The following is a 13,161-nucleotide window of genomic DNA, read 5'->3' as shown; positions in this document are numbered from 1 at the left end:
AATAGATCTACCAATTTAATACGCATGAGAGCGAAATAGACGTAAGCAACAGCAGCTCAACTTCCATCCCGCTTTATCTTTTGCTGACCATCTTAAAGTGACGCACTTCCATGCAGCTGCTGTCGTCCATGTGCAAGCGAGAAAGAAAGCATTGCTTTGCAATGCCGTTGCAAGAGTGCAATGGCTACGTCATCGACGTCAATATATCAAGCGCAGACAATATTGCAAGCGCATTTGCACGCCCACTCTCTGTCTCCCTCTCTCTCTGACTCTCTCCTTGGCAGACGCAGTGTAATGCGAAGCCGCAGCTACTCGTCGCAGTCGACGTCATCGAATGCCGTAAATTATTGGCGAAAACAAGTAAATAAATATAAATAAAAATACAAACAAGCGGCAGCGGGCGTGGAAGGAAAAACACATTTTTCTTCTTTTGCTTTTCATTTATTTCTTTTGGGTATATTTGTTTCGCATTTCTTCATTCATTTGTCACCTGCTTTGCGCACGGAAATAATTAACAACAATTTTCGTACGGTTCGTTGACATATTTTTCCTGACACATACACACACACACGCACACATGCAATGCACACTCCCATGCATTTATTTTATTTGCTTGTTAATTGCTTGCAATTTATGGCAGGTAAAAAATAAAGAGAAATGTCTGCTGAGTCATTGCGTTAAGCATATGCAAGGTCAATGGTCAAACTTGACGGGGTTTGTGCGACTTTCGGATACCCTAAAGATTTATATTTGAACACTGGCTGATTATGCAACTCATATTTACTACGTGATCAAGTAAAGCAACACACACACACATACACATACAGCTAGAGTGCATCGAGCAATAACACAATACTAAAGCAATACACGCTGCGGGGCTGTGTTGGGTTCAAAGTCATATTTCAACTATAATCTTATCAGCTTTTCGATGTTCAATTTATAACCCAAAGCAAAGCGCGCACGCTAGACGAAGAGCGAGGAGGAGGAGTTTGAAGAGCGAGAGAGAGAGAGAGCGCGTGTGAAGAGAGCGAGCGCCAAAAACATGCAAAACAATTTATATAACTAGACAAACACAAACACAAACAGAGCGAGCGCTAAAGAGAGCGGAGTGTGTGTATGTTTGTGTGACTGTGTCTGTTTATTAATCCTTTTTAAGCAGCATGTGTCCTCCACTTTCGACTCGACTCTGATTTCTTTATTTTGCACTCTTTACAATATAGAAATACACTGACACACACACACACACAGCTGGGAAGAGAATATTTTTCCGCAAAATTTGTTTTATTGCCTGCCCCGTTTATATGCATATGGTCTGGCCAAATGGGTGGGGGGAAGGGAGCTCGAAAGGGGAGTAACAAAATGAACGTCGCCATGTGTGTGCAAACAGACTGCGCTGCACTCCCTTTGCTTTGCTACTATGTACTCCCATTCTCTCCTCTTCTAACTACAGTTGTTGCTCCCTCGTCGCATTTGAAAATAAATTTGCATGCAGCTGCGACGATGACGATGACGACGACGTCGACGGCAAGCCAACAATTGTTGCGGCAATGTCCTGTGCTAGCTTTAGCCCCCTCTCTCTCTTTACTACACAACACTGCTTTAGCAGTAGTAAAAGAAGAAGCAGCAAAATGTGAAGAAAGAAGAGAAAAAAAAGCAACAGCTTCACTGTGGTTGCCTCTGGGCTAAATATCCACCCAACAACCACACTTCAGCCTCCCTTCTCTTTCCCCATCGTTCGCTTACTACTGCTGATGCTACAGCTGCCCTCTCTTTTTTCCTATCTCTCTTTCTCCCCCTTTTGCTATCCTATCCGTTTGCCAGTTGCTTCAAAATTTACGAGCAAAAGCATTTTCAAGAGTTTTATGCGCGTTGAGTGGCAGCAACAGCAGCCAAACCCTCCACTGTTAAAGGGGTGTAAAGAGCGGGGCGAAAAGGGAGCAGAGTAGGATCCTGTGCACTGGGCTGCAGGACTACAAATTTAAGTTGGCCAAAAACTGCAAAGACACATACACACACACACACACACACATGAGAGCGTATGGGAGATATGTATGCCCGATAGTTATTTGCCTGGTTTCTGGTTTTAGGCCCGTTTCATGAGTTCTAGTTTTTTTTTTTTTTTTTTTTTTTTTGCTGACCCCCTTTTCCCCCTATCCTTCAATCCTATTGCCATCCTTCCCCCCTTCCCCGATCAAATCGTTCAACGAACGCGCTGTTTCATTTCATTTCGCATTGGTTTTTCTCTTTGCTCGTTTTCGATGCCCTATAAAATTATAGTAAGACGGGTATTTTACGACTAATCTCGAAAATAATTTGAAATTATTGACTGTAATTATATACTATAAACACGGTACCATAAAATAGTTAATGCAATCAAGGAAGTAAACTTTTGGTATTTTTCATAGTATATTTAAAAATCTCAATTAAAAATGCTTGTAATAATTTCAATTATAAATTTCAATTTCAGAAAAAATTGTACAAATTTGATTAACTATATCAAAAATTAAAAATTGAGCATCAAATGATGGAAAAAACAGAAAATTTTAAATATGTATTTTGAAAATTGCTTAGATGAAGGAAAAAACATAAAAAACTTTTCTGAATATCCTTGTTTAGATAAAGGAAATAACAGAAAATTTTGAATCTTAATTCCGAATATTACTTTTTAAATGAAGGAAAATTCTGAATATTACTTTTTAGATGAAGGAAAAAAGCTAAAAAATGTACATTTTAAATTTTAAATTTATTATTTTCAAATTATCAACAGTGATTAAGGCGTTTACAAATTTGAGCTGAAAAACATACCGATTACACTATTTAGCATTTTCCAGGGTATCTTATAGGCGAGCATTTGCTCTCACTTTTATTAATTCAAAGTGTAGGCAATTCAAGCTTTTCTAATTCATAAAAATATATTTTTGTTTTCATCTTTTTCTAGTGTAGACATTACATGGTATCTTCCGTTCGTGCATACCCAACTATACAAGCTTGTTCTTTTTTTTCTGTTTTTTTTTTTTGTGAAGTGCATTTTAGCAGTCAGTCGTCACTCGCCCAGTCAGGATGTAGAAAATTTTCCGGTTTTACTGTGCGCTCGTGATGCCAGGAAATCGTTGCTCTAGCTTCCAGAATAGCCAGGGAATCAAAGAGAGCGAAAGGGGCGGAAAGGGAGAGGAGAGAAGTGGGGGTAAAGAGTATTCACGTCTTTTGCGCTGCAACATGAAATGAAAAGCCTCATCTACTTTGCTCAGCAGCGGTGGCAGCAATTGGGTTGATGGGCGCGTAATTTTTGGTTGCAAAATGGGAGCATTTATTGAACTTTTCGCCAAAAGATATTTTCGTATTTTACGAATTGGGTTAAAGCCCACAAACGAAAATGTATATAGGGATATGGCATCAAAATGTAGGCCGCTTATTTTAACATAGTTGAAGATGAGTTTTCCACTTCAACTTTCCACTTGACTGTAATGAGTTTCTCTACAGAGAACATGAACAAGAATATTTGGGAAAGAGATACCCTGTATTTTAAGGTGAACTAAACTCAAGCTAAATCATTATGCATTAGAATAATTAAGCTTCATAAAGAAATAAAATTCATGCTATAAAACTTCTCATAAAATGAACATTTGCTAAATTTTGCAGTGCGATTTGAGCGAGAAAATCAAGTTGGCAGACTTTTAAGTATGTTCTGAATATTTGAGCTTAATTAATTAATCATTAACTAAATATTCTTAATCTGAACTTCCTAATTTTCGTTGAACTTTATAAGCTGCTGTTAAAATTAAAGCGGATGTCAGATTGCAACTCTTTTTATAAAAATATTTAAGCAAATTTGATATGTAAATTAAAGCTTAAATTGTGTTAATTGGTATGCTTATTAAATTGCTAAAACAATATTTATATAAAGCCTAAATTCATTTTGAACTTTGGTAATTTGTATAAGATTTACCCATTGAACTGAAGCTTCAAAATTGATAATTTTTAATAATATTCAAAATTTTAAATAAAGGCAAATTTAATATTACATTCGACAACTGTTCTAAAAAAAATTTTCCTTATGATAGGCTGAAGATTTTGGTCATACACTTTAAGTAAAACACTTGCTGCATATTTCATATTTACTTCTTCATTCAATAAAACAAAAAAGTTAAAATATTATTCGACAACTGCTTTTAAATATTTACTGAAGATGAAGTCAAGACTTTCAAGAATGCAATCTTTAAGCAAGACGCTTTTTGCCTTATTAAATCAACCGCCAAAATTTGCTCAGTTTTTTATAGACTACGCGAAAAGTTGATGTATAAAATATAATACAAGACCAAAATATTTACTCATTTCATTAAGGAGCCCAGCCGGAGAGAGAAAGAGGAAAAGGGAGAGAGAGAGACGTTGAAAGCCGAGCAAAGTAACGAGATAAAAAAAGAGCAAGAAGGAAAAAAGAAAACTTATATTTTCATAGCTTGGCAGCATTTTTCTTCATTTTGTGTAAATTGCATGCATATTTTTACTACTGCTGCAAGGTGGAAAGGAGAGAGGAGAAAGGGGAGGGGGAGGGGGAGGAAGGTGTGTGAGTGCGAAACCAAAGTGAAAAAAATCTATTTTTTGCACACTTTGCGTGTAGCTAAAAAACATATAAAAAAAAAGATGAGAAAAACAAGAAATATCTTTGCATAATTTCATAATGAGCACTGAACTAACACAAGCTGCCACAAAAGGGGGGCGGTCAGAGCGAGGCGGTTAGGCGTGGCCACAGCATATGCTTCGCTTGGCATTTGAAAATGCGTTCGTCGCTTTTTCACTTTGCGTTTGAAGCAAATTGCTCATACGCCACGTTGCACGCGCCACACGGATGCGACGACGACGATGATGGCGAAAGGAGGAGGAGGAGGAAGAGGAGAAGGAGGAGGAGAAGGAGATTGAGGGCTAAGGACCGTTTGCATGGTGCAAAAGAGGGAGGCGTGGCACATAGGCTGCGCCTCATAATTATGATTATATGAGCTGTGATTACACGTTGAAAGAGGGGGAAAGCGGGGGGATTTTCCCTGTAATTTGGCCTGCGGCATTGACTAACTGACTTTGATGGCTAAGTGACTGTGTGTGTGTGTGAGTGTTGTAAGCCAGCTTCGTCTGCCCTTTTTTTCGAGGGGGGTAAACGGTTAATTGTTTTGCTTGTTTGCCTCTCTTTTGGCTTTTACCGCATTTCTCAATGAAATTGATTTACCGCAAATTCGCGTTGATATTCGATAGGAAGTCGCATCGTGCACGTTTATCCGAATCATTTGTTCAATTATCGGTTCGCATATCAAGTATACGTTTCAATTTGCATTTTGAATAAAGGTTGAACGAATTTGAATAAGCTGCATCAATTGAAATGCAAAACTTCAAAGTCATCAAATTTGATGCAAACAATATTTTTATGAAATGAAGTATTTCGAATTTCGGCAGAAAATATAAGAATCACTTCACTAAAATGAATTGAGCTGAATTAAATATTATATATTTTTTTTCTTTTCAATAATTTGTAATTTGAAATGAATTGAGTTGAATTTTATTGAATATGTGTTGTACTTAAAAGTCATACAGAGCGGATTCATATTTTAATATGAAACAAACATAGAAACCATGATTTGAATATCATAATTGATTATTGAAGCTGCATAAATTGAAAAGTTATTTTAATAACTGATGTGTTGAAAAGTATAAATTTAAATACTACACTTTGTGATACAAATTTATTCAAATATGAGTAATTTTCTGAAGGAATTTATCGCTTATGACATTATTTACAGTGATAAAACATAAACTGAAACAAGTTTAAAAGTAAACAAGATTTATTTTTATGGCTATAGACTAGCGCTATATTTACAGCCAATATTGATTTAAGGAACTTTTCTTGTTTTACGATAATATGTATAAATTCGTTCATTTTTGGGTCACATTGTAAAAATGTAGTTATCCTAAAACAGAAAAATAATACCAAGACCATGTTTAGCTCCAATTAAAATGCTAATCAAGAGCTATAAAAGTCATTTTTACTCATGTTTCGGAATATATTTAATTTGTTTAAGACATTTTCGGCATATTTATAATTCCAGTATATAATTTCTGTACTTCTTATTTTAGTCTCTTGGATCACTTAAATGTTATACTAAAGAGGCATAAAATATAATATAATGTTTTATTCTTTTGCTCTTTTTGCTTTTTAAAGAAACATATAGAATATTCAGAAAAATTTCACAATCAATAATAATAATAATAATAATAATATATAATAATGCAATAATTAAATGCTGAATTCCTCTTTTTTAAATATATCATATATGTAAAACTTCAAAGATTTGACAAATAACTCAAATGTAATAGCCGTTGCTTTATAATTTTTCAATCCAATAGAATAAAATATTGTATTTAAAATTCTTTGTTTTACATATCAGAATCAATTCACTAGACTTTCAAAAGAAATTTCAATATTTTAGCATTTAAGTGTATAACTTTAATTAATTATTTCATTATTTTTAGTTATTTCGAAGGTTTTTTTAATGTTTTTTTTTTTAATATAAAGAATATTTCTAACAGGGATTTTCTTCAAAATAATGAATCCATATTGTAAGTTATATGGTGTGATATTCATCTGGCAACCCTACTAGTATTAATCTGGCAACACTGTCAATAAGTATCGATAGTTCGATACCTTTAGAAGGCTACTGAATTCAACTACTTTATATACTTTATGTTACAACAATAAAATACTGAATTAAACAAAATCACATCGTATATTTTTGTCGAATAAATGCAATAGATATAATCAACATAATCATTATTTGACTCATATAATTATCGAAATTTTGAATACCTTTAAGCATAGAAGTGCAGCAATTATGATGAATAATTTTTGCATTGAAGTAGTTGAGCGAGCGAGACAAATGAGAAGTGAAAATCAGAGCTTACAAGTTTTCTAATTACTGGTCACAGTTCACGTTTTCTTTGGCTTTTTCTTGCTCTTGCATCTTGGCAAACTCGAAAATTCATCAAGCCAACAATAACAACAACAACAGCAAAGAGTGAAAATCAAGCGTGAGCAGAAGGAAAGAGAGAGAAGACAGGTGAAAAGAGGGGGGGGAAGAAGAAGAAGCATGGCGACTGTCGACTTAATATTTGCCCCCAAACGAAATGACTTTTGCACAACCGTAGACAACGAAGCAGGTGAAGAAGAGAGAAGAGAAGAGTGGAGAGTGAAGAGCGAAGAGAGAATGCTGAAAACATAAAGGGATTACGAACTGCGCAAACCTGATAAACAAATCGACGAGCACTTTGACAAACTTTTTTGTGCACTTGCTTCTTGCCCCCTGCTGAGTTTGAAGCTTGAAGTTTGAGTTTGAGTTTTGTAATTGCAAGTTCGTTCCATGTTATTGAAGTTGTTTGTCTTCTGTTGCTGTTGCTGCCTCTTCTTCTTCTTCTTCTGTGTCATTTTCTTTTTTCTTCATCATCATCATCAAGTCCACGTCTGGCGTGTGTTTTTTATACTCGCTACCCATAGGATAGAAGGGTATTATAACTTTGTGCCGGCAGGAAATGTATGTAACAGGTAGAAGGAGGCATCTCCGACCCTATAAACTGTGTATATATATTCTTGATCAGCATCATAAGCCGACACGATCTAGCCATGTCTGTCTGTCCGTCACCTAGATCTCCAAGACTATAAGAGATACAGCTATAATTTTTTTTCGACAGCATTTGTTATGTCTGAACGCAGCTCAAGTTTGTTTCAAAATTTTGCCACGCCCACTTCCGCCCCACAAATCAATAAAATCGAAAAACAAGCGTAATTTTAAAGCTAGAGCTGCGAATTGGTGTATACGATAATAACTATAGTAGTTATGATTCCTGAAAATTTGGTTGCGATCAGATAAAAATTGTCGAAGTGATTGAAGAAATAATTTTGTATGGGCAAAAACGCCGACTTTCTAGGGCTCTTAGTTGCTTTGGTTGGCAATCTGATATATTGTGCCTATGGTATATTTTGAATTCAGTATTATATCGACATACCAAATATTCGATATATTTTTCGTATTTTTGGTATATTTTGAGTATAATGCCGCAATACTTAGCTTTTATTCCAAATGGGTAGCGGGTATATCACAGTCGAGCACACTCGACTGTAGCTTTCTTAACATACTTGTATAGTTATAAATCTGGCAATGTTCTTCCATTTGTTGGTCGAATTCATCTGTCTAATAAAAGGAAAATAAATGCACTTATAGCACCCATTATAATAGACTGCTCTGTGTAATTATTATTACCTTTATCAACGGATGTTGCAAGAACAAAATTTGTTATGTATTATTAGTAACAAAACTGCATCATTTATGTTTAAATAAGAAACGAATATGTGTTGATCATTTCATAAATTACATTAATATTCAAGGTTCGACTGAAAGGATATATATAAGTTTACTAACTTTTAAGTATTCGCACCTCTATTGAAAGCGTTTAGAGACTTAAAATTTGCTACATCAAAACATACAATAAATGCAATAAAAACAGAAATAATTCCATTCAAAAAATAAATCGCTGCATCAAATAGTCGATTGTTTTATTTTTCAGAACGCAATTTCTTAATGCACCAATTATTTATAAATAATTACATAATTGAGTAAAATATGAGAATTTCAGCTTTTCAGTTTATCACTTCTTCATCTCTTCTTTGGGGCGAATTAGCATCTTAACTTCATTAAGTGGAATGTGATACCAATACAAATATCGTGCATTTAAAGCACTGCATAAGAAACAACAAAAATCTATAATTATTTGTATTCCTTCGAAAATACAAATTTGCAATATTTACCAATCAGAACAATAGTTGTACCACCAGCCACTTTTATAATTGTCTGCGCAATTAGCATAATCAGTTTTGTCGTTGTCGTGATCGAATGTTGAGAATTTCATGTTTTCATTTTCTCTCATGCTATCGTTTTTAATAGTTCCATTGAATTTACCCAAACTCAGTGCATATCCATTATCTTCATCAGATATTTTGAAGTCGTCATAACGAGCGTTGTAGGTTCTTCCATTCTCAGCAACCATATGTATGTAAAGTTCGAAACGCTGCAAGCTCGTGATACGATGTAATTTCTCTAATCCAAGAAAGAAATCACTTTCAAAAGAACCGAAACCTTTGCGATACGTTGCCCAATCCCTAGTGAAATTCTCATTTCCCCCAACTCGTTGTTGTATTACAATCCATCCAGGTCCAGCTAACTGACTATCGCACAAAACATTGAATAAACCTATGCCAGAGACATTGAGTTCATGAACTCCTGGATTTTCTCCGAAAGGGATGCATGTTGTGGAAGTTAATTTATCAAATTCAGATTGACTAAGCTTAGTTTCACATTCTTTTAATTTCAATTGAATCTTTTTTTGTTCTTCTCTAATGTTCTCTGATGTCCTATTTAATTTGTTCATTTCTGAACGACATAACTGAATATCATTTTCATGCTTTATTATTATAGATTTACTCTTCTCTAATTCTAACTCAAGTGTTTTCTGATGTTCTGTTTTATTTTGAATATTCTCACTTAATCTCTTGATATTTTCATCTTTTTCAATTAAACTAGAATTAAGAGATTTTAATTGAACTTGACAATTTTCTAAGTTGGTGAATTTATCTGATAGTTGTTTTTCTAATTTAAGAATAGTATTTTGTTGTGAATTAATTTCAGATTCAGATTTATCAACTTTATTTTGACACAATTGCAAATCGTTTTCCCCTTTGATTACTTTGTTTTTATACTCATTTAATAGATTTGCCTCTTTCACGAATGTTTCATGAATTCTTACAATTTCATGATATTTTTCCATAAGATCAGAATTTAATTCACTTATCTGCTTTTCCTTAGTTTCACTTTGATCTAACTCATTTCTAACCTGCCTGAAGTAATCTAGCAAAGGTTTGACAGTTTTATAATTATGAAAGCGGCACTGTTCTTCCAATTTTCGGTCTGATTCACACGTCTGATAGGAAGAAAACGAATACACTTTAATCACTCTTTATTCTTCTTAGTATTATGTCTTTGATCTCACTTCATCTCCAGTTGTTGTAGCCACCAAGAATATTTGAAGGACCATCAGTAAGAAAACTCCGTTAAAATTTATTCTGCCCATTTTAAATGTTTCGACTGCCCGCAAACAAAATGAATTTGGAACTGAATTTCGTTATTTCGTTAAAGCCATTGAATGTCTGAAGCGGATGTGGATTCCGCTCAATAGATCAGAGCGAGAGAAGTCAAGTAATGATAACCTAGAGCTCAGCCTAGATTCTCTTTCGGCAGAAGAGATTTCAAGGTCGGATGATTGTCTGCAATTTTTTTTAAGTTCGAAAAAATAAATAAAATAAAAATATAAAAAATGTATAGCAACAACATTGTTTTCAATTTCTTTCAGTCGCATGTTGATAGTGGGGTCAACCTCCGAAGTACTCGAAATTATGCTCGAATGCTTCAAAACGACAATGGGACTGAGTTTTTATTAAAATATATATGCTGACAACTATTTGGTTAGCAAATTTAAAAACAACTTGATTAAGTTATTAGGAATATGGGCAAAAACGCCTACTTACTAAGGGTCTTAGTTGCTTTGGCTGACAATCTGGTATATTGTGCCGTCTATGGTATATTTTGACGATAGTACCATATCAATATACCAATATATTATTTGGTATATTTTAGTAGTTTATGGTATATTGGTTTTGGTATATTTTATGATTAATAGCGTAATATTTTTATTTTGTAGTAGTAGTTTTTAGTATATATTGAATGTAGTACCATATCAATATACCAAATATACCATTTGGTAAAATACATAGAATAATACCGCAATACTTTTCTTTTATTCGAAATGGGTAGCGGGTATCTCACAGTCGAGCACACTCGACTGTAACTTTCTTACTTGTTTTTTTTTCAGCTTGTTTGCCTGCTGTGCTAATTCCTTGCCAAGCCACGTGAATCTCTTCAAGGTCTAGCTAATTTGTATCTGTATCTGCAACTGCAACTGTATCTGTATCTGTAACTCGGTGTATTTGTATCTACATCTCTATCCGTATCTTCATCGGAGTCGTATCCGTATCTGTATCAAAAAGAGACCCTCAAAAGTAGCTTCGACTAACGCTGGCGACATTTGAACTACTAAAGCTGTATGTCAACCTGTTTTCAAACTGACACCGAATGCAACTGAACTGAAGCGAAGCGAACAACTCTCCCAAGCAGGTGGAGAGAAGAGAAAGAGAGATGGAGAACAGGCAACCCCAGAAAAACATCTCTCGACTCCTCCTCCATCGCCTCTCTGCGGCTCTTCTACTTTTATGTGGCCCACCTGCATCTAAAAATAAAAAGTGGGCCCAGTCAACACACGGCGCACAGTGTCTAAAACTGCTCACAAATTATTATTTAGCATACAAATTATATTAATGCAATTAATTGGCAATGAAGTGCAAAAATACGATCAACAAATTTAATGTTTTCATTATTGATATTTCAGATTTAGTTCTTTCTATAAGAATTGAAAAAGTTATTTAAGAAATACTTTTGTATGGTAACAAACGTTTTCTGCAATTGGCTCTTTAGCTAGTATATCTAGTATATTTTATACACTATGGTATATTTATAATGTAATACTCTACCATTAAACGAAATATAGCATTTGGTATATTTTTAGTATTTTTGCTATATACTTATTTGGTATATTTGAAAATTAACGACACATTGTTTTGCTTTTATTCACAATGGGTAGCGGCTATCTCACAGTCGAGCACACTCGATATACCAAATAAAGCCTGAGGTATGTTAGTATTTTTGTGGTATATTTTTGATGTATCATTTTATTAAAAATGGGATATCGAGTGTACTCGATAGCTTTCTTAATTCTTTTTTTTTTATCAGTTTTAATTTTCGAATATTCCAGTTAATTAGGTTTTTAAAAAATACCATTATTTTATACCACATTTTATTTTTTCTGATACATTCTGTAGCCTCTTATACTTTTTCGTTTTAAATTTTATTTGAGGTTTAATTTTTAGATATTTTCTGCGATTTACATATTTAAAATAAAAATATTTTTTTATTTATTATATTCCTGATTAATGTTCTACTATTTTTTGTATGTTTTATATCAGCACCACTGTGCAGCAAGTTTGTCCGTTTGTTGTTGTTGTTGTTGTTTGTCATCGTCTGCGCTCACCTTCAATTCGAGTCAATTACTTCGGAAAATGCAAGACCCTGCACCTTCTCGTGACTCCCCGTTACCCGTTGCATATCTCTCTTCCCTTGACTCTCTTTGTAAAAATAAGAAGAAAAAAAACTCTCTCTCTAAATAAAAGTTTACTTCGTCTTTATACGTTATTCGTTTCATGTTTTGTTGTAATTGACATTTCAATTGATTTAAGTTGACATTAAATGCAGCTGTGAAACTCGGCCCAAAGTTTCCCCGCGATTCCAGAATTCCATATAACGGGAACTAAAACTTATCGTTTCGGGAAAGTTTAGGATCTTCTTTTTTTCCTTCAACTTCTTCACTTCTTTCCCAACCAAAAATATGAATGTGTGAAAAATTGAATGTTGGTAACCAAACTTCAAAGCAAGCGAAATGGCAACTCAACATGCAATCTTCCGACTTCTTTTTTCCTCAGTGAAACCGATGAGAGTGCTCGACTGTTAAATACCATGTGAAGATAATAATTTCCATTTATATGAATATTAAAATATATTCAAACTGTTTTAAGTTTCATTAGCAAACTTAAATTTAACCTTTTACTCATTAATTTCAAGGAATAAATTTTATTAAAAATATTAAAATATTTTTACATTTGCTAAAGTTTTAATAGCAAACTTAAATTGAAGCTTTTATCCTTTCATTGCAGAAAATATTTTTTTAAATATTAAAATATTTTTACATTTATTTGAGGTTTAAAATGGAATCTTTTTCATTCATTTCGTAGCAAAAAATACAAAAATGATGTAAATATATATTTAATTTTTCTTTTAGTTTTAAGAGCAAACTAAAATTTAAACTCTTATCACTTCACTGTATTTAAAATATTATTGCATTTTTTTTTTGTAGTTTTAATAACAAACTAAAATTGAATATTTTATCCCTTAATTGCAGGAAATA

At 33.7% G+C, this 13,161-nt stretch overlaps 2 protein-coding genes across 5 annotated transcripts in view; both read right to left on the bottom strand.

Annotated features, from left to right (window-relative positions):
* LOC117563804 (AF4/FMR2 family member lilli) overlaps window positions 1–13,161 on the bottom strand; it is a 129,639-nt gene that overhangs the window by 73,796 nt on the left and 42,682 nt on the right. The gene's annotated exons all lie outside the window — the stretch shown is intronic.
* On the bottom strand, window positions 8,583–9,247 carry LOC117565714 (ficolin-1-B-like). Its single transcript, XM_034244962.2, has 2 exons — window positions 8,843–9,247; window positions 8,583–8,773 (listed from the first exon to the last, which is right to left on the bottom strand). Exons 1-2 carry the CDS (start codon window positions 9,079–9,081, stop codon window positions 8,683–8,685), a joined length of 330 nt encoding a protein of 109 aa, XP_034100853.2. The 5' UTR covers window positions 9,082–9,247; the 3' UTR covers window positions 8,583–8,682.

This window comes from Drosophila albomicans, chromosome 2L, assembly GCF_009650485.2.
Source record: "Drosophila albomicans strain 15112-1751.03 chromosome 2L, ASM965048v2, whole genome shotgun sequence".
Taxonomy (NCBI): domain Eukaryota; kingdom Metazoa; phylum Arthropoda; class Insecta; order Diptera; family Drosophilidae; genus Drosophila; species Drosophila albomicans.
Note: the sequence above shows the minus strand (reverse complement) of the source record. Positions and strands in the feature narration are given on the sequence as shown.